The sequence below is a fragment of the Bactrocera latifrons genome, unplaced genomic scaffold, assembly GCF_001853355.1.
Source record: "Bactrocera latifrons isolate USDA-ARS-PBARC rearing strain unplaced genomic scaffold, ASM185335v1 scaffold_2, whole genome shotgun sequence".
Classification (NCBI taxonomy): domain Eukaryota; kingdom Metazoa; phylum Arthropoda; class Insecta; order Diptera; family Tephritidae; genus Bactrocera; species Bactrocera latifrons.
This window is the reverse complement of record NW_017535518.1, coordinates 537,405-560,637: the sequence shown is the minus strand read 5'-3', so window position 1 is coordinate 560,637 and position 23,233 is coordinate 537,405. Positions and strand designations below refer to the sequence as shown.

The window sequence follows — 23,233 nt, the reverse complement described above, 5'->3', positions numbered from 1 at the left end:
AAAAAATTGTTTTTTTTTTTTTTTTTTTTTTTTTTTTTTTTTTTTGTTTTGAATGTTCACAAAACGTCTGGCTATTGTCCCCATATGTTTCTTTATTTATTGACAATGTTGTGACAAAAATGTATGTAAAACAGCATAGGGAAAACTAAAAAAAAAAAAAAACAACGTTAAACACTTTTTTATTTATCAACGATTTTTCATAATTCTAATAGGGACCATAACCATTCACGAACTTTTTAAGAATATACTGGGTTTTTGTGTTTCAAATGATTCGTACATGAGAAATCGTGCCCGCCAAAAAAATGTTTATACACTCCTACAATATTCTATTGTAGAATAGAAATTTCTATGAAAAAAATGTCAAATAAACAGGCCAGATTACTCTACTGACCCCTTAAGAAGAAGTAGCCCAAATTATATACGAGTATGTCATAAGAATCCTCCTGGATTGGATAACTAAATGCTTCTTATTTATTCTTTAAGCCCTTATTCAAAGATCGTACAGATTTTTCTATATATTATATGAAACAATTTTGAAAACGAAGTAAGAAAATATGTATAATGAAAGCTATCAATACAGGGAACAGGTCCAAGCAAGCAATATCTAACAATTACATATAAACATAATAACTGTTATGTGCTAAAGAACAAATAAATAATATTGAACAATCAAAATTTACCACAATACAACCAGAACTTAAACTGGTTGTTTCGAGTTTTAGGAGCATTTCTTTTAAGGGTGCCTCACAATCAAAAACGACTACAATTAAATAATAATTGTGGCACAATAGAAACAATTATTGGGGAATGCAGCCCTGAAGAATTCTTTTGAATATTTTTAAGCAACACAATTATCTTTCAGTGCTGTGTGTATATATATTTGCATATAAAGCCTATAAAAACTTCTAAGCTACACTTTTCAATCAAATGCTTACAGGTTTAGTTCATAATCTGTAATAAAGAAGTTCAAAGTTAAGTAGCGCAGCCAAACAAAGGTGTGAATACCAAACAAGGCTCTTGAGTATATTAAAGTAATATCAACATATTTGAGGTATAATCGATTATTTTTGAGAGAAAAGCAAATGAGTAAAGAAGTGTGAAAAAGCTAAAAGAGATAGAAAAAAACTGTTTTTTTTAATACATAATGAAATTATTGCTGAAAATAGAGCCTATTATGAGTAACCAAGCCCTAGGAGACGGCTTCAAAATATAAATAGAGAATATGTTGGAATTTGGTTAGTATATATACCATATATGTTTGTATGTTTAAAATACGAATAAATATTCTTTTAGATTTTTAAAGAATCTGAAAACGTATTCCTCTTTCCTTTGATAAATAACCAGCACTTGCGGGGGGCTAAAGATCTTTCTAACCCAGCGAAGAAGGCAAGAAGTTCATTGAAATGCTCACTAGCAGTAATGTTTATCTGTACCGGTTAGATATAGGTGAGGCGTAAACATTTCGACGCTTCCTTCTAAGTAAACTAGCTTCAAGAACACTAAGGTTGAAACCTCTTAGTCGATACCTTCGATCAAACGGCCAATTTGTGAGAATTTTAAAACAGCAATCTCAATCTCGACTTGTGATAGGCTAATAGCGCTGATTGTAGATATTATACTTTTATCTGATATTACTATGGTATAATAATTCTGGTATTACTTTGAAACATAAACTAACCTAATACAGATTAGTTTGCAAATAGATCAGAAGTTGTCGAATTGTTGAAGGCATTGCTCGTCTGTTGGCGTCAGAGAGATAGCAGAGAGTCTCATCACCTCTAATGGATCGACATGGATACATTTTGGTTAATGTTTTGGATATGAAGCGTGTCAATGCCAGACATCATACCAAAAGACCTGAAAAATTTGCAAAACCTTAATGATGTTGACGATGAGTTCGTTTAACAGGGTCAAAGTGTATATGAGGTATAATATTTGATCATTTTGAGTCATCCTTTTTTGGTTTGGCTTTACGAGGAGGAAGCACGGAATCATCAAAAGCCTGACGCCCTTGTCAAAGTGGAACTTTAATCCGAACTAAGCCTAATACCCTTATCTGTCGATCCTTCCGGTACCACCGTCAAGTAATACGTTGAGAAAATGCTTGAGTAATGCTAATACATGTGTAATAATTAGAATGCATTTAGTTGCAAGTTGCATTTACTTGATCACATCTCTGTTGTCTCTGACCGTGTAATGTTTGTTGTGAATGCTTTCCTATATGCTTAAGTGGTTTTGGTATGCGTCTATTTTGAATCGCGTTCTAGTAGTCTGTTTAGTTTTGGAATTATTTTCTCTGCTGTTGTTATCGGGTTTTTTGAATTTTAAAAGCTCTTGCGGCTGTTTGGCACACCACCTTCAATTTATCTCTTGATTCAAACAGTTGGTCCACTAAGTTTTCAAGGGTTGGGTCTCTACTAAAAGCGATTTGAAGGTATCGTCTCTCTTGCTCGTATAGTGGACAATGGGACAATGTATGTTCTATATTCTCAATTTACATGTAATTTTCGTGTTTGAAGTTTCTAATATGCTTTGAAACAGCCATGTCCACTGAGAAATTGGTTAAGTAAAAACCTATGTTGTCTTGTGGTCTTTCGTTCATGATTCAGAACGTCCGAAGTCCAAAGAAGAAGATCTCAACTGATTTCGCATCGTCTTTGCTAACTCTTCACCATCTCCGTTCGAGCATTTTCCTTTAGAGTTCTGTGTGGAGAGTCGGTTACAGGCTTCTTAATCGCTCTAGCTGAGAGATATAATGGGTGTTAGCTTCCGATTACAAGGACAGCATCTTTCGACACCACGCATAACACGTCTGACGTCCATTTCAACTGATTTTCATATTATTTGGTAACTTTTCACCGCCACCTAGAGTTCTGGGTGAAAAGACCATTATAGGTTTCTTAAGAGGTTTAGGGATCATAAGTCCGCGGTTACGAGAAAAACTTCTTCCGATACCCAACGTTCATTTCATAGTCAACTTTGCCAACTTTTCTCCGTCATTGTTTGAGCTGAGTTCTGGTTAGTAAGTCCGCTAGAGGCGGAGTCTAGCGAGTGTAAGCCTGTGATTACAAAGACAGCATCTTCCAACACTGTACATAACGCGGTGCATACTCTGAATGCACAAATGGTATAAATGTCTAAGTCCACATCGGTAGGATTGTATCTCTAGTATTTTTATACCAGGCTTCAGCGCCATCTAGAGCAACAGACTTCAGACTTCCAGCTAGGAAAGCTATCTATGTAAAACAATTCGTCTTAAACCACCGGATTTGTGGGCATAAGTCATTAAAAGCTGAATTCGTTGAAGTTTATAACAAGAGCAAGAGGAATTGGTGGTTTAGGGCACAATGGACTATAGGACGCGGTACATACATACATATATCACACTCCGATCTTATAGGGAGTTGTTTTGTATTGGCTAAAAAAGCATTTGTTTTGAAGTCGATAGTTCAGATTTGTCTAAAAAAAATTTTTTTTTTGTCTGTTCGGGTCAATTTTTGTACCCAGAGCAGCTGCTATGAGAAGTATGCTAGATTTTTCAACTTAGACGCCACCAAGTGTTCAAGTCTAGAAATATTTATAGTATTAGTCTAGCTTAATGATATTTACATAAGTATACTATATATTTCCTCGAATCTGTCGCATCCACACGTTTATTTATTCTAACTCACATTAGCGGCACGCGCATGCGCGCTAATCTAAATATTTACATTCTACATCCAGAATGCTGCAAGTATGCGACACATTTAGACTATTTTGTATGACGACTTATTGACTTCGATACAAAAAAATGCACAAACGCCACGCCGCACATGCCAGCCAGGGTGTTGAAGTGTGCGCCGCGCCACACATGCGCAGTCGCCGCCACAATTTATTTGGTGTTTACGTTGAGTGACGAACTGTTGGATGCAATTGGCTACTGGCGCACATTTTTTATGCAACATTTTCGAATTTGTTTACTTTTTTTCAAGCACTGGGCGCACCGTTACTTGTGCGGCCACTCGAGCGTCGGAATGCACGTACCTTCATTTATTCGTTTTGCTCTAAATACGATGCTGTGGCCAAGAATCGATGCCGCGCAAGCGTTATTTGAGCAACTGCCGCACATATGCCGCTGCATATGCACTTCTATATTCTATAGAGTGGTGTGTTTGTATGTGTGTGAGTGATGATGCGCCGGCTGAGGTGGCGTTGAACTGCCTGCTGAATTGTGTAATCGTGTGCGCTGACCACACTTTATGCCGGCTGCTTGAGTAAACAAGGCGCAACAACAACAACAACAATAATTACAACAACACTGCATTTGCTTATAAAATGTGTGCCATAATATTAAACTTTGTAGCTGCAGCCGTGCTTTGTTGTTCCTTTCATTTGATGCGCTCGCTCTCATTTCATTTGACCAGCCATCCATCTATCTATTCAAAGACTAACGGTCAATTCATGCAACTGCAGCAGCATTCCGATTAAATATGCTAAATAATGCAATTGTTGCCGCGTCAATAATTCATGTAAATAAAATCAAAAGAAGTCTAGTCTAAACATATGAGCTGAGCTTTTAGCTTCTCCGATTTCTTCGACCTTCTCATCTTCGGTTTTGTATCATTATATACGTGACTATATACACTGTACCGTTACGACTTGTGCATCTCTTAGCTGCTGGCATCTTCTTTACATAATTACCAAAGCTTAAGTGAGACGGAATTTCAATGGCTTCACTGGATGCGTAAATGGCGGGCGCTTTACTGTACACCGTCCCGGTTTTGTTGCATCAAGAACACTTGGTTTATGCTTAACGGATTATTTGGTGCATGTGGAGAATAAAAAGCTTATGGGAATTCAATAAAATTTTACATACGTATGTTTATTAGAGCGATGTAAATCAACATCGAGCCAGAAAAACGGAAAATCGCATATGCGAGAAAAATTCTTTGGATCACTCTGAACAACTTTGCTTAAGAAGGTAGCTTCAAACTAACTGGCCGAAATTGGAGGCATAACAAAGGGTGTCAAATCCATAAACTTTCTTGTTGATAACCAAGTGTCAATTAAAGCAATACGTAACGTCAACACTAAGTCTGACTGCGAGAGATTATGCAAGCAGGCATTAATTAGACTCTTGCAAAATAACAATCCAGTTCTTGGAACCCTAAAACACGGCGCATACCACAAAGTAATGATGGTAGACAGACCAAAAAGCTTCCACTTCTAGGCAAAAACGAGACATTCGGTAAATTGGGAAAGTGTATTCGGCGAACTGCAGAACACGGAGGAGGATAGTGAGAGCCTAGAACATTATTTATGCCAATGCTCCAACTTCAGAGACAACGCGCAAAGGACCATAAATCATCCGCACAACCTTTCTCTTGAAAACTCGTAACAGCGACTCATAACACATTGTCATCGTCCATATCTCTGCAACGTCTAGCAAGACGGGAATAATAATTGACTTGTAGAGTTGGGACTTTGTTCGTCAAAAAGGACCTTAATTCTCAATTGCATACTCAGTTCAAGATAGCACCTGTTGGCTAGAGTTATTCTCCGTTGGATTTCGCAGCTGGCAGTTTTGTTGACGTTAATGCTGGTTCCAAGGTAGACCAATTTGTCTACGACTTCGAAGTTATGACTGTAAACAGTGACGTGAGAGCCAAGTGGCGAGTGCGACGACTGTTTGTTTGATAACAGGAGATATTTCGTCTTGCCCTCGTTCACTACCAGACCCATTTGTTTTGCTTCTTTATCCATTTTGGAGAAAGCAGAACTAACGGCGCTTGAGGACAATGATATCGATGTCAACGGCATACGCCAGCAGCTGCATACTCTTATATAAAATAGTACCTTCCCAATTTCGTTCTGCAGCTCGAATTATTTTCTTCGGAAGTAGATTGAAGAAGTCACATTAAAGGCAGTCGTCTTGTCTGTAACCTCGTTTGGTATCGAACGTCTCGGAGAGGTCGTGGTGTTGGCCTTATTAGTTTTGCGGGGATATTAAATTTAGAAATCGCTTATTTTCGTACCAGCAAAATTAGTTTCGAAATCGACAAAAAAGTGGAGTATATCAATTCTCTTTTTGTGGGATTTTTCCAAGATTTGGCGCATGGTGAATATCTGGTCGGTGGTTCATTTGCCAGGTCTAAAGCCACACTGTTAAGGTCCAATCAGTTTGTTGATGGTGGGATTTAATCTTTCACACAATACGCTCGATAGAACCTGATACGCGATGTTGAGGAGGCTTATTCCACGGTGGTTGGCGTTGGGTTCTCCCTACTTGTGGACTGGACAAAGTACACTAAAGTTCCAATCGTCGGGCATGCTTTCTTCCGACCATATCTTGCAAAGGAACTAAACTGACTCCTTATTAGTACTTCGCCGCCGTGTTTTAATAGATCGGCCTCCGCCGCACACATCCACATCGTATGAGATAACTACTTTGTAGAGGCTCTATGCCCCTTAAGTAAGATTAAGAAAGAAACAAATTTTAAATGAACAAATTATTATTTCTTTTTTTTTTCTAAATGGTGATAGTAGAGGCTCTTTTGGAATTTGCAGTAGCCTTATGGATAGAGAAGTTACGTCTGGAAGTGAAAGGAATCTTTCAGTGGAAAGTTCTGTATATAAGTGAATTAAAAAAGCAAGAAGGCAAGAGTAGAACAGTGTTTCTAGCAAGATGTCTAACTCGCCAATGTGATGTACTTATATGGTTGAGTTTCTAATTGGTATGAACCTGTTTGATACATAATAAATGGATGTAGTTGTCTAGTAATCCCTTTCAGATGCCTTTAAACAATTAACTAACCAAAACTCAATAATTCCACATTGTTTTGTATATATACAGTATACATATATACAGTAATACTCGTATAAACTTTATAAAATTCTTTAGTTATAACTAAAAAAGTCATGATATCATTTCGAAAAAAAATATTACAGGTAGTAGGAATTTTAAATTGGCACACCGAAAACAGTTATTTTGGCTGGTCTGGTATATCTGGTGTTAAAAAGTGATTACTAGAAGAAAAAATAACATTCAACAGCTTCCATAGAATATTTATGGCCCACCGACTCAAATCAGCTGGCTCCAGGCCACAGTAAACTAAACAAAATTTTATTGTTGTACAAATAGACAAATATTATTAGCAGTCAACATTAGTTGTTATTGTTCATATTCGCATGTCGGCGGTTGTTATGTGCTATATTTATGTGAAAATGTGCGAAAATTTGCCCCAAAAGCGACCCACAGATAATTGGCATGCGGCGCTTGAAAAATTTAATTTCAGTGTCGGCAAAAGCTAGAGGAAAAGAAAAAAATAAGAGTTATAACACTTGAACAATTTAATTATAGTTTTAATTTAATGTTTTGTCAGCGGCCAGGCATTGACGTTCAAGGAAAAATATGTTGGATTTGAGTGCGAAGGTAGAAACTCGAAATAAAGAATTAAAGTTAAATGAAAAAGACAGAGAGAGAGTGGGTTAATAAAAAGCTAATTTCTATATATATATATGTACATATGTATGTAATATTAAAATATGCTATTCTTATTTGAAATAAATACTAATTAATATGTGCAGTCGATATTTATAATTAGAAGCTTGTTAAATTATTGAAAAATAAATTTAAAAAATTGTATTAAAAAATAAGCAAATAATTCGGAAATTAAGCCATTTACTTTAACGAGCAAAAAATAATAACAATAACAACTTCAAAATATTTATAAAAGAAAACTGCACTAAACATGTTTGTTCCGCTATAGTTTCCATATTTTTATTGCTTTTATTGTCGCGTGTCTGCTAATTCAACGAAAGTTTTCAACTTGCAGAAATCTGCACGAAAAAGTAAAACGAAAATGAATTATGCGCATGCACGGCTTTCTAGAAAATATGCACGCACAAAAAATAAACTGTTAAACGCATCTCAATCCACACATTTTGCATTGACACGCACATTTTGTAGTGTCTCATAAGTGCACAGTCTGTTTGAATAGTTAAGAACCAAATGAACATGTAGAACAATTAAAAAAAATCTTTGACGGTAAAATATACTACATATTAGTTTCAGTTTTATCAAAAACTTAAGCTAACGAGTGGTACAAATCCTTTAAAGACGGTCGAGAGGTCCTTCAAGACATGCCTCGGTCTGGACGATCTTCGACCTCTTTAACTGATGAAAATATTTAAAAGTGAAGAATATAGTGCTTAAAAATCATCAGGCAAGTGTTAAAGAAATGTCAAGAAAGCTCGACATTTCTCGCGAGAATGATTTTGGTGGATATTTTGGCTATGAAACGCGTTCTTGTTCGACTCCTGCCGTTAAAGCTGAATTTCAAAAAGAATACCATAAACAGTTCTATTTGGCCTTGCTTGCTGGTGCGAATCTCACATTCATTGAGAGCATTATAACCGAAAATGAGACGTGGATTTGTGAGTTTGACAAGCTAACAAGTCATCATCGGAACGGAACCCGTTTTCAGTCGATCGAAAATATAAAACAAATTTCGCTGAAGGAGGTGAAGGCCTGGGTATGACTTTGAAGGTGACAAAACAAATATTGATGAATTTGTTTTTTATTTAAAATTTCTGATTTTTTCTTGAAAATAATATAACACAAAATACAAAAATATGAATTGGATTATAGAAAGTAGTAATACAAATGAAACGAAGATAGTAATGGGCGGTGGGTTACTTAGAATTACAACGAGGAATAGTTATATCCAAATTTTTGGTGAACGCAAACGGAAACGATGGCGGCAAAAGTCTAGTTGCAGAACCATAACCTAACCTAACTTTTGTAAGCTTATATTCGAATTTACTTCTTCTTTGGCAAGAGTTATTCTGCGTTGTCTACGTTATCTACGACTTCGAAGTTATGAGCGAAGTGTGAGCCAAGTCGCTAATGCGGCTACAGTTTGTTTGATTTCAAGAGATTTTTCGTCTTGGTCTTGTTCATGGAGATGGCAGTACTAACCGCGCGGTTGTTGTGGCCAATGATATCGAAGTCGTCGGCGTGCGCTAGCCATCAGATTTCACTACTTTACTATATTTTTATTTTACTGTTAGCAAATTTCAAAGGTCGATTTATGACTCGCTACACGAATATCTGTAGTAATCCAGTATTCTAAATTTCAGTATGATTCACTAATTTTTCACTGCCACTGTAACTAAATTTGTAAGGTTATAATAGCAGATATGATGCCTTTCTTAAACACGTTAACTTCCCTATGAGTATGAATGTCAAACAGGTAATCAAAGTACGCACTTTTTATGCTTTATAAAATTGTTTAATTTGTTTTTTTTTTTTATATTTATTTTTGCATTTCTTTTGACTTTTTATAGCGTATACTTTCCTTTCTGCAAATATCACATTCGTATAATACAATATTTATTTCGCATATTGCCATTTTCGTACGTTTAACTTTAGGTTAATTAAAATTCCTATAATTAGTTAGTTGCGCTTACACAAAACATAAATTTAAAAGTGTTTTCAATTTAGTGAATTAAGTGGTCATTATTGGTGATGAGTTGAAGAAAAGCAAAAGTGCGACGCTTGTCTGCTGGCTGTCTGTCAAGCTGGTCACTTTCTATTCAAGCCAACGCACAAGCAGTTCCGGACATTAATTATGGACCGGGTTGCAGATTAAAGTGTCCAAATAAAAAGAGAGCTAAAATTAAATAAAAAGAGAGATGAAGAAGAAATGCTAAAATAACGCGTGTTTGCAGAAAATGTTATATTTTTGATGATGGCGATTTCAGAGTTTTGAGGCAAAAAAAGCAAAATATAAAAAAGATTGAAAATTATTTATATCAGCGCTTTAAAATAAAAGCCTTTTTAGAGAAACTTGCAAATTTTTTACACATTTTAATAATTATATTTTTCTAACTGGGTCTTAGAACTTTATAATTATTTTTGTGAATAAAAAAAAAACTTCTTGCTAATTTAGGTCAATTATGCTGAGAACTTCATTTAAATAAACTTTCAGTTATATTTTTTTATGGGTAGAAACCTTACACCATTAAAACTAATGCCGTTAGAAAAGATAAAGATATTTTTGCAGAGTAATTATTAAAAAAAAATAATACAAAAAAATTTATAGCGAGACTTAGCACTCACTATTAGGAACTAGTTGCAATTATACGCCGAAATTTAATTATATCTTCTTTTTCAATGGCGTAGACAACACTTACGCAGCGCGCCTGTCGTTTCTTCTTTACCCTATTTGAGAAAAATTCCTGATACCAAGTACAGCAAGGACCTTGTCCACATGATCTCTCCAACGTAGTGGATGTCTCCTCTATTTCCACTAGCAGGCACTGTATTAAAAATCTTCAAAGCTGGCGTGTTCTCTTCCATCTTGAATACATGACCTTGATTCGCTGAAATATCATCGTTCCATCGACGAAGACTGTACCTTCTCTTTCATGTTATTTTCTCCAGCAATTGATTGAATAAAGCTTTTAGCCATATTTGCACACGCTTCATTTATAAAATTACATTGAAATATATGTATATATGAAATTCTGTCGATAAGTAATCACCACTAAAAAAAAAAAAAAAAAAAAAAAAAAAAAAAAAAAAAAAAAAAAAAAAAAATTAACAAAAAAAAAATTTATCAATAATTCCTAGAATTAGCATCGAAAATTCCAAAACAAAAAAACAAACAGAAAAAATTTCTCTGGAAAGTATTATTGCATAAAATAGCCAGAATTATGAAAGCCGTGAAAAGTGCAAAAGTTATACATTTTAATGACTTTTCTGTCATGAATAAAATTTCAATTACATTTTACAATAAAATATAATTTTTGTTGTTCAATTTATATTAATAGCAGCAAAAACTGCACACATAGCTAAGTACTCAAAGGGTTTTTGTAATAAAAATTCCCAGAACGAAAGTCGGAACACAAAAATTGTATACTTGCATTACTCACATAGTTTTTATCAGGGCAGTCGAAAAAGTATTTACGTATTTCTAATCACACTTCAACGTATTTTTTTTTATATATATAACGCACTTTAATTAACCACATATGTACCGTTTTGGTAGACCACTTTTTGCATTTTTCCGCTAGAGACATTATCCCATCAGTGTAAAAGTTTTCTGGTTTCTCGGCGAAAAACTGCGACAAGTAATTTTCATAGGCTTCTCTTGGAGCCAACTTTACTCCATTAAGGCAGTTCTACATTGACCGAAACAAATGGTATTCCGATGGTGCAAAGTCAGGGCCAATATAGTGGATGCATCAAAATTTCCCAGCCAAGCTCGCTCAGTTTTTGCCGAGTAATCAAAGAAGTGTATGATCTAGCGTTGTCCTGATGGAAGACGAATGCCTTTCTGTTGATCAGCACTGGCCATTTTTTTCGATTCTTGCCTCAATTTCATCAGTTGTTAACAGTAAAATATAGAATCAATCGTTCGACTAGGCTGGAGCAGCTCATAGTGGATGATTACTTTCCAATCGCACGAAATGCTCAGCGTAACCTATCGAGGCATCAATATTGGCCCTGCGACCATTCCCCACATTTGGACCATGATCTTTTTCGCATATTATTGTCGTATTTGATCCACTTCTCGCCCCCTGTTGCCATTCGCTTCAGATAGGGTTCGTTGCAGCAAGGAATCGCAGATGTTAATTCGGTTCATTAAACCTATTACGGACATCGAGTTCGTTTTGTTCGTTAGCCAGCCTTTTCCAAATCGTTCAAAACCGTTTGATGATGAATATTAAGTTCCTTAGTGATGTCATTCTTCAATCTTTTCCCTAATTTCATCGACTTTTTCAACGATATGTCGATCAGAGCGTGGTGCATTTGTCATGTCGAAATTTACAGAACGGTAGCGAGCGAACCATTGTTGTGCTACACGAACTGATGCAGCATCGTCTCCGAACTTCACAAATTTCATTGGTGGCTTGCATGGCATTCTTCCTTTTTTTACACAAAAAATTTAAAAATATAGCGAATTCTTCGTTATTTTCACTATTTTTTATTTTTAATTTTTTATTTACAGATATCAAAAACGATTTGAAACTATTCGGAAGTATTTTATATTTAGAAAATTAAAAAATGATAACTTGCTCTAAGTGTCGGATTGAGAAAAAAATCATTAATGGGTTTCTTCAGCTTCCTATAAAATTTGTATTAAGTAATAATAAAATAATAAATACAGGAGCTCAGATCAAATGCTGATTTCTTTGAACTGGAAACAACTCTTCCATGATAGACTACCGCAGTAAGAAAAAAACTAAATACCCGAAGCTACTTTAATATTCATTTTCCGAAATTTTAATTTAATATTCATGCCACAAACCGAAAAATCTCCAAGGGATTCGATTACAAATTATAAGAGTTTAGCGCGAAAGTATGAAAACAAAATTCTCCATATTTTAGGCAATCTAATGCTGACATAATTTCGACACTACCTTCCAACCTGCTAAGCTACCTCAATTTGTTCAACAAACAACAAAACAATCTCATATTTTTTTCAATTGTCACCTACTCGCAGCCATCAACTGAAATCCGTTTGTCCAATTCACTTCATTTGTGCGACCCAAAAAAACAAAAACAAAAAAATTCTTTAAAAATTTGCATAAATATTTTAGGACGTTATTTAATTTATGCGTCCAACTAAACTCATGCTGACATCGCCGCTGCGTGCCGCTGAGCACTTGATGAAAATCAAAGGAAAGCGAGAATGCGAACTGATAAAAATCACGTCGTAGTCTCTTAACACCTTCAGGTGGACGCTGTGATGCTGGCGGCATCCCAATGCGCCACTTTAATTTACTGTCACACGGGTGCCACGCCAACAACAAAGACAACAAAAAGGAGAAGAAGAAGCAGATTTATGTATAAAGGGTGATGGAATGCCACTGAAGAACGCGGGCGCATGCAGACAGGTAATAAAAGTGTTGAAGAAAAAAAAAAGATATGCGGTCAAAAGGGCGTTTTTCAGCGGTACGCTAAGACAGGGCGCGATGGAAAATATTTATAATGAAGAAAAATGTTTGAACAATAAATAAATTGGTGCACAGATTTAGCGGATGACGCGATCTAATGTTAATGGTGTTGTAGTGAAGCGAAATTTTTAGTGAGTTACTTTGACTATTGAATGCCGGGGTTACAGTGATACTTTATCATTTCAAAAAACTCGGGATACCGAAATTTTATATAATTTCTATATTTTTAATTTTTACAAATGTAAAGTGTAGAGAAAAAAAATAAACTCGTGATTAATTTTTCGGGATCCCAAAATTTTAATTCAATTTTCTTTTGTTGTGTGGCATACTTCAATGTTTCTTGAATAGAGTGTTTGTATAAAAACTCGGGATTGATTTTCGGGATCCCGAAAATTTATTTTAATTTTTTTTAATTTTGAGTTTATTAACGAAAAATGTGTTGATATGTATGTATTTCGGGATCCGGAAATGATAATTCGGTTCAATCATAACAAAACTTTAATAATTTTTTAATAAAAATACTCTGCAATGATCTTCGGGTTCCCGAAAATTTGTTTATCATTTCTTTTTATGTAGGGTTTATTAACGAATAAACTCGGGATTGATATGTGTTTTGGGTTCCCGGAATACAGTTTTTGTTAATATAGAATGTTTAAATAATAAAATTCGGTATTGATTCTTCGGGATCCCGAAATATAAATTCAGCCTGTGGGTTTTTTTTTTGTTTTGTATCAGATTTTCAATATTTCTCAAACGTTAATTGTTTAAAAACAAAACTAGGGACTGATATTTCGGGATCCCGAAACTTTAATTCAATTTAGTTTTATTGTGTTCTATATTTTAATGCTTTTCAAATGTAGAGTATTTAAATAAATACTAGAAAGTGATATTTTAGGATCCCGAAATTCTGAGTCAGTTTATTAATGAAGAGTGTATTCAGTTCAAATATTTAGTGTTGAAAATATTTTCATATTCATATTTTTGCTGCTTTTATATGTTTAAATGAAACAATTCGGTTTTGATTTGCATTTCGGGATCCCAAATTGATAATTCAGATCAGTCTTGTGTTCTATATTTTCATTATTTTACAAAGTTAAAGTATTTAAATAAAACAATCGGGCTTGATACTTCGCGATACCAAATATAACTTTAGTAAATTTTTATATATACCAGATTTTCAATATTTCGCAAACGTAAAATGTTTAGAATCAAAACTGATTCTGCGGACTGATATTTCGGGATCCCGAAACTTTAATTCAGTTTTGTTATATTTTTTATCAGCTATTTCAGAAATTTATATGTTAAAATCGTTTTACAAATTGGGAGTATTTAAGTAAAAAATAAAAAAAATCGGGATTGCTACTTCGGGATACCGGAACATAATTTCAGTTGATTTATTATTATTTTTTTTTTTTTTTTTTTGTAAATAAACTTTTCAATTCTTCTCAATATTTAATTGTTAAAAAACTGCGCAATAATATTTCGGGATCCCGAAATTTTGATACGATTTTGTTTAGGGTTTTTATCAGCTCTTTATGCATTATAAAAAATTAAATGATTTATTATTTTCTGTTTATACTAATCCCGACTTTTTTTTCGAATCCCGAAATTTCGAGATCGTAAAAAATTTTATGGCATAATTAATTCTGTTTTTTTTTTTTTTATGAAACGTTAAATAATTTACGACAATAGTTTTATATTAATCCCATTTTTTTCTAATCCCGAAATTTCGGTACCAAAATAAGTTTTTCGGGAATATTTGTTTCACGCTATATATTTCAAACTGTCGACGGCAACAAGTAGCAGTCACCAGCATTCCTCGCAAACTTTCAATTTATATGAAACCGATTCACCTCACAGTCGGCGCCATATTGCGGCGGCGACGTGCGCCCGCATTTGTTCCAATTTTTGTGGAATTATGTGTGTTCAAATACAAATATAAAATAAGATAAATACTTGTTAAGCCTTAATGCCAACAAATATGCCTTAATCATTATTTATGTTCATTTCACACTGTTGCAATGTGCAATAAATCTGAACAATTAGTCCTTGCTACCATAAGACTCACACGTTGCAAGGGTTTAGTGGAGCAAATAAATAAAGAATACAAAATTTCTATATCTATCATAGGTCAGACACTCAGCTTGTTTATAGTACATTTAGCCGGTTGCACGATAATGACAGTTCTAATGACAGTAGCTGTCAACATGAACTTGTCACTAGAGCAGAGGCGCTTCACTGTGATCTTCCGCGTACGCCCTCTCGCTTGCACGCACTCGTTAGATGAGACGGTAACTATGAGCATTGCACCAGTTTGGTGTAAGAATTTATATGCAATAAGGGCATTGTGTGTTGTTTTAACAAAGCAGTACAAAAACAAACAAAACCCGTGAAGTATAGGCGCAAGTAGCACTGTATGCCACACCAGATATATTCACATACATACTCACATTCATATAACTAGCGATTGCTCAAGTGAATGCAACGGAAATCGCTTGGTCGTTCTTTCTGTTAGTGCCTGTGTGTATACATACTATACATGTATTTGTATTGGTTAGTCAAGTGTACCTGCGCGCTTGCCAGATTGCGCGACATGCCATAAATTCTTGCGACTAATGAGCGCCGTGGCGTCCGGTAGTGTCGTTCGCTGCGGCTGTTTTTGTTGTTCGATATGGTGATTGAACTTATGCCAGGTTTACACATACAAAGAAATTTATATATTCTTGCATATACACATCCATACATACATATGTACATGTGTACATATGGATATACCAACTTCTTGCGCACGAAAATATTTTTTTACTGTCAGGAAAATATGGAACTCCTAGTTCTAATGGATAGGCGTGGAAAATCGCTGTTATTAGTAGGAAGCTCGTAATCACACTTCCGATGGAAGTTATAAAATGTAGGGAAAAATTACATTAAGTCAATATGTGTAAGAACTTGTAATTGCGGTTGGCATGCGAAGGCTCAGATAACTGCTATGTAACGTACTAAGAAAAAGTGAAGCTACTAATTACACTTTTTATTTTATATATTATACAAAAATTGCTAAACAAGAAATGTGAAAATAATAATCGGAATTGATTAAGATTTCATTATTACACTGGCGCCACCTGCGTTTCCGCATAGCGGTAAAAACTGTAGAATTTAAGCAAATAGATAACTAGTCTGTCTCCCAAAACCAACTAGAGAATAACAAACTGCAAAGAGACTTGACAAAAACTTGAGATTCTGAAAGTTTAGCTATCTTTTGTTTAATATTGCATCCATACATGTATTTTCAAATGCAAAATAATTAAATAAAAAACTCGAGATTGATATTTCGGGATCCCGAAATTTTAATTTAGCTGAGTTTTGTTTTTAAACAGTTCTTCTATTGAAAGATATAAGTATTATTTTCTAATGCATTATTCAAAAAAATCGGGATTGATTTTTCGGGATCCCGAATTTAATTCAGATTAGTTTTGTCCTCAATCGATTTTTTTGGAAATTAAACAATATTACGATTTTCAAACGTATGAATCAAACAAACTCGGGATTGATATTTCGGGATCCCGAATATAACAGTTTAGCTTATACTTAAACAGTAATTTCTGATATAGTTCATTTACATTTTTTCAAATGTAAAAAAATCGTTATACATATTTTTTGATCAGAATTCTAATGCTCATAAATTACCTTTAATTTTAAGGGATTTCTTATCCCTCTCTATCTCGCTCTATCCCGATATTTCTATATTCGCTTTTTCTATCCTGCTCCCTCCCTCCCTCTCTATCCGTCACTAACTCTTGCCCCTTTCATATTCCCTAAGAAATCATAAATGAATTTGGATCTCCCGTAAAAAAACTTAAGGGAACCAGTTGTTTCAAGAAAATAGCAACGAGCTCGAAAAGGGACAAAATAAAGGCAGAAGCGCAGCTTGGTCGAAGTTCAAGGGCTGACACTATCAAGGAAGTTGACACTAAGCCTTGTTACAGGAAGGCAAAATACCAGCGCCAGTTGGAAACAAACCCTATAGAAAAGGCTGTGACTGCTAAGTAGGAAGGGAGCCAGATGTCAAAAATGCTTCTATTAGTAGTACGACTGTCAAGTAATGTTCGTGTTCCTACTTGCTGAGAAGGACGCAGCTGCAACCGCTTACCAATGAGGAGCTCAAACAGGAGCGCCAAGAAATCATTAATTAGCCTAAAGCCGATTTATTCAATTTCATTCTTGAGCCGCTAACAGAGTTCAGATGGAAAGTCTAAGTCGTCAGTTGTCAGCATAAGGCCGAAGAAAAAGGTCGCGAGGGCGCAAAATTATTTGCTGATGTAGCGCGGAACCGCATTATCGTTGGTGTGCGGGATGAGTGGGATCCCGCAAGAAAAACTCCCAAAGCCCAAGTGAAATAAAGTTAAATAAAAAATAAAAAATTAATGAAGTATTTTCAGCGCTGGAAATCTGTCCGTACAAATTTTCAATCTTATCGAATTCGATTGTTTCTTTTCAATGAAAAATGCGCAAATATTGCGTAAATGTTCAACGTCACCATAACACTACATCGTTCGCCATAATAGCCGCAACAGCGACTTGCACCATTTTCCAGTTGCAAGCTAAGAAGCTTTCATTTGATGAAGTCACACAACTTTCGCCTAACAACTCTATAAATTACGCAGCAATTGCAGGCCGTAAAGATGAGCATTTAAACGCTTTTGGATGTTTCCACCAGCAGCGCAAGTCCAGCACACCGCGTGCGTGTGTATGTTTGTATGTGTTTGGTGCAAACGCGTGCTGCATATTGACAACACTGCTTCAAACAACAACCTGCGGCATTCCTGCGAAAGCAACACACATTCCGTTACTTATGTGACACATAAGCCTTTTAGAGACGGTCGCCCGAACACCCGCAGCATTTCACTCGAGCAAACGACAAGGCAATCAAGCGAGTAAGTTACTGGCAAATATAAGCGCAGCTTGGCTGATGGTTTACAAACTTTCAAATAAATTCAGTAGCGGCCTTTATGTAAATGTGTTTGTGTGTGTACTGAAGTCACAGCTGTTGGTTCCACAAAGCGGCGATGAGATGAAATCAATAAGACCCATCATGAAATGCGGTTAAATACAAAGAAAGCCGCTTGCATGTGTATGCATGCATGTAATTGTGTGTGTGTTTGTGTAATCACAAATCGAACAAGCATAAATCAAATGCTTAACAGCGGATCAAAACAATTTTGTTTGTATGTTCATACATACGTATGTGTGTGCTCATCAATGCTCAATCAACAAATGGCCGAATGACCCAACAAACAAATAACAACAAAGTGCCCAACAACAATTCAAAACAAATACATGCACATACTCCGCTACAATCTGCCCGCTGGCTCTCCACATAGCGCTCGACTTGGTCAAGCTTACTAAATAAAGCAAGACGGCGAGCAGAGAAGGCTGGCTGTTTGTGCCGAAGTAGGCGGCTAAGGCACAATTTGATGAGGCGGCTCCCAAACAATGTTGCAATGCACAACTGTTGAGTTGTGTTTACACACATACAACAAACATATATTTAAACATTAGTACTTAAGTACATCTAAACCTATTAAACGAAGCCACAAAATCGTTGCAAAGCTTTTAAAACCGAATGCGAATTAGTTGCGGCTAATTAAATGGCCATTAGCAATGAATTCGTTTAAGTGCAACAAAAACATGCGGTAGCAATGACATGGTTTTGAAATCGAAACCAAAACAATTGTTGAAAAGCGTAAAAGGGAAAATAAAACTTAAGTAGGGAAGCGAAGATTTTTAGCGAAACCGAAAATTATAATACAAAATTGAAAAAAAATTTATTTTGTAAGGTCCAGATTTGCAATCGTTCAGGCCTTGGGCTTAATTAATAAAGTTATGTGTAGAAGTTCACGCAAGTAAGGAAAGTTTTCTGAGCGCCATTCACTTGGGAGTGGTCAAAAGCGACCTTTTTTATAACTCACACAGCTCACAACTTCCGGTCTTACACCATGATCCCAGGCGGCTAAGGAGAGAAGGCGAACCAACCCTCGCCAGGGTTGAGCGCTGGGTTTGGGACTCGCTACGTACGCCCCCAATAAAAAGGAAACAACGATCTTTGAAAAGAGACTCGGTTTGTATGGAAAATAATAGGACTGAGTCATTAAAAAAAAAAAAAGAAAATATTGAACAAATCGTTACAATTCCTTAAAAACTTTCAAGCTGTCAGCGCGATTTCCAAGCATTGAAGGCGTCACGGAGGGCATTCTCCGTAATAGCCTTGATATCTGAGATCTGAGGTGCACGCTGCTTGGATCCGCTCTGTCGTCTCATCATGCTTGCCTTTCATCGGATTTTTCTGGCAAGGAAACATAAAAGTCCAGGGGGCCACATATGGGGGAAAGGCTACTATGTCTTTTTGGATCCGATTGACCCATAGTTTGATTCTCTTGAGGACTTCCACGTAAAGCTTGGCGTTGACGGTTTGTCCAGGAGAAACAAATTCGTGGTGAACGATGCTTTTGATGTCAAAATAGACAATTAGCACTCACTTTGGATGCATCTCCCAATACGGACTTCATAAGCGACCTACTCCCGACCCTCCAAAAATACCTGGTTCCACCAAAACACACCACTTCTTGCTAAAGCAACATCTGGGTAAGCCTGCTTGTTCATATCAAACGTCTGTGTCGCAGATTTACCGAGTTTCAAACAGAATTTAATCGCGTACTTTTGCCCTAACGAACGCTGCATTTTCGGCTTGCACCACTCACAGGATCACGTCGGTCGAAAATGTTTGTCCTGACTCTCCAGGTGTTCGGAGACAACTTACCAGCCGCTCGTTCGTTAGATGGGAATATAATGGCGTTTCAACAATGGCTTGTAGAGTATTATCACACTATATGCGACAATTTCATTTATTAACGTACCCATGCAACCTTTAGAAATATCTCGTGAAAATCAGGATCAGTGGCCATCTTGTTTTGCACTCATTCTTCTCCTTTATGGAAAGACACAAACTTTAATTACTTTCAACTAAAACTTGCTGAAATATAATCCTTAATTTAGGAATCTTTTATAAAAATATGAGGTTCGTTACAGAAACGTGTATTAAAAAGTCTTAACATTTTCGAAATCTTAAGACAGAGAGTGTTCTAAGATATTACTGATAATAGAATTTCCAAAATTTTCTTATACATTTCAAAAAATCGTGACGCGCTTAAAATACTCTAATGTTTTGTTATGCTCGGCTTAAAATCAAAGTCTTCTTTTAATATGTGTCTACACAAGAATAAAGTACATATGGACAAAACCACTCTGATTTGTTCTGAATCGTTTAGATCTGATTTTTCTAATGAAAAGTCGAAGTAAAAGTGAATGCTTAATTGCTCTTAAGTTTGTGTGTTTTGAAATTCTAAAAGAACCCAAATTTTGAAGTTTTAAATACATCATTGGCGATTTCAAGTAGATATTATAGTTCCCTACAAATAATTATTTTAGCCCTTTCTCAATATAAAGTGTATATTATCGATCAACCGGCAATACAATCTTATAAGAAAATTGTTTATTGAAAAGAGGGATTAGAAAAAGTTAATAATTTTTTTTTTATTTTGGTTACATGAGACTTAGAAAATTGTATTATCTCAGAGTACAGAGTACATAGCCTGTTGGAAATGGTATATTGTATATTGTTCGCGATAGTAAGGACAGTGATTCGTTTTTGTTTTATAAGCCGCTGTAAACGCTAGAGAAAATCTTGGACGTATACATTAAAGCCGCAGCGCCTCATTAAAGGTTGTCCAAGGCGCAGCAAGCATATACGAACGGCAGATCAATACAGACTGTACTCCAAATACTGGTATTTCACATCGAAAGGGCTTTTGAGTATAAGAAAAAACGAACTTGGAGCATTCCTGGCCATTTCTAAAGCGTTCAACAAACTCTCTACGGAATCTATTCTGAATGGTATCCAGTCAATGGGTTTTGCTGCTGGATCAGAAGCCTTTTGACTTCTTGACGAATAAGAGCAGAATGTAACGATGGTGGAATGAAATACCCATGGAGGCTTTCTGCGGTAAATGAGACAGAACTCGATCTCAAGGACCGTAACTTGGGGTAGTCTTGAACAGCAAACTGCCGTGGAAGAAAGAAGAGAATACCTAGCAATAATTCTATGCGTGTAGGCAGATGCCCGGCACAACCTTAAGATTCCAATTCTGTTCCACTGTGCAGTAGTATGGTAGTACGGAAAGCCATCTAACGGAACCCAAAGTAAAATGCGCAGAGTCTCGCTACTCTATGCATAACGAGAACTTTAAGAACAACTCCAACGGCAGCTCTTAAACCGGTACTAAACCTGACACATTTAGACCTCTTCGACGAAAACTGCGCAGAAAAATCGGCGATTCGGCCAACACCGACTACATGATTCCACTTTTTAACTGGGAAAGAAGGTTCAAAGGAAATATGGAAAAATATGGTTGGCTATGTGCAACACTCTTAACATTTATACGGATGGTTCAAAAATGGACGATGGAGTTGGCGTGGGGTTATAGTATCCAGAGTATATATGTATATATATAATAATTTTTTACTCTTCGGAAATGTGTTTGAAGCATAAGATCTGCTTAATATTTTCCACTTATTTTTAGAAAATAGAGAGTAAATATACTTTTGGTCACATCTTACAGACTCTTCATAGTTATTTTTGGAGTAGTCAAAGCCAATAATCCTACTAAGTTCTCCCAACAAGTCTAATTTGACTTGATAATTATTCTCAATAGTAGCTTTAACATTTCTGAATTTCAAGTATTATATGTCTGAATTCTTGGTAATTGCTCATATAATTTATATAATTTTTTATTGTTTAAAATTCGCGGAACACTGCCACTTAAGCTAACTCGATTAAAATAGCCAGTTGCATGTGCTAATTGATGACGCGCTCAATTAAATTGAGCGTGAAAATAAAGCAGCAGGCAGCAGACAGCATGCAACAACAAAATATTAAATGAAATTGGCAAATAAAAGCAATAAAAATAAAAATTTAAAAAGCTCATAAAGCAGTTTCGCAGAAAACAGTGCGGAAAACATAGCTTGCAAAAACCAGGTAAGAAGTGAAGACTGCTATGTATGTGTATATGTATATATCCAGAAATGTATATGGCAAATATGTGAAATCGTCTGCCGATAAGCAAAATTACTAATAAGCGACCGCAGACTGTTGCAATTGGGTTTCACAAAAATGCTATCTGAGTAGCCGCCAATAAAATCAATAAAAGCGAAGGCGCAACAACTTGCTCAACGCCAACCGCAAGAGAGTAATAAAGAAAAGTATAAAAGTATACCGCATAAAGAAATAACAAAAACAACTCAGTTGCAATGCTAAAAATTCGCGAAATTCCACAAATAAACATCAAAACACCAACACAAACACACACACCCACATATCTATCGCGTGCTGGCACCTGTGCGTCAAACTTAAGGGTACATACCGCCAAAATTCAGAGGCACTACTGTCCGGTAACCAACTGGCAGTAACATAAAAACTAACTGCAGCAACGTGCCATGCCATGGGCGCAGCCGCAGTGCAAAGGAAGGAGGAGTGGGAGAGGAAGTTTGTTGGTCAGCGGCAATTGTGCGGATGGTTCTTGGTGCTGCTGGCATGCCAACAGCAAATATATGAAGGTGATTATTATGTTGTTGCTGATATTGGTGTTGACAGTGATGAAGTTATATATAATGATATTGAATGTTTGTAGGTAGCGACATCATGATATGCCTGAAACGATACCCCAATCGAAAAGACATACCGACATATAAGTATAGAAGCGAGGTATACATACATATATGCTGAATTGAGCAATTTTTCATTTCAACGAAACGGCGAGTCAACAGCCGTCGATTCAGGCAACAAAAATATATAAAAATAAACATATATTTATAAATATACATACATAGTTATGTATATACACCCAAAGCGGCATGAAGAAATAAAAATAATAATAAAGAATTGACAACTTTTACACTGTAAAACTTTTCACTTTCTGCTTTGCCTTTTTGAGGTGTGAAAATTCGCATTAAACTTGCATGTGTTTGCCGAGCTGCCAGTGTGGTAGTGTAGTGTTCGTGGCAGTGGACAAAATGCTTCAATACACTCTCCAGTTTAACTGTAGGTGTCGCTACATTATTAATGCATTATGACTATTTGATTTGGTGGCGGAGTGAGCGGAGCAGCTCAGTGGCACGAGAGGAGTTTGCAGCCATTGACCCATATTTGGAATAGTTGAAAATATGAACCAAATTGAAT

The 23,233-nt window shown here is 35.8% G+C and overlaps 1 protein-coding gene across 1 annotated transcript in view; it reads right to left on the bottom strand.

Annotated features, from left to right (window-relative positions):
• LOC108967783 overlaps positions 1–19,904 on the bottom strand; it is a 104,439-nt gene extending 84,535 nt beyond the window's left edge. Inside the window, exon 1 of the mRNA XM_018931411.1 lies at positions 19,857–19,904. Coding sequence (XP_018786956.1) covers positions 19,857–19,904 — 48 coding nt within the window. The remainder of the gene's footprint in view (positions 1–19,856) is intronic.
• Positions 19,905–23,233: the final 3,329 nt, after the last annotated feature.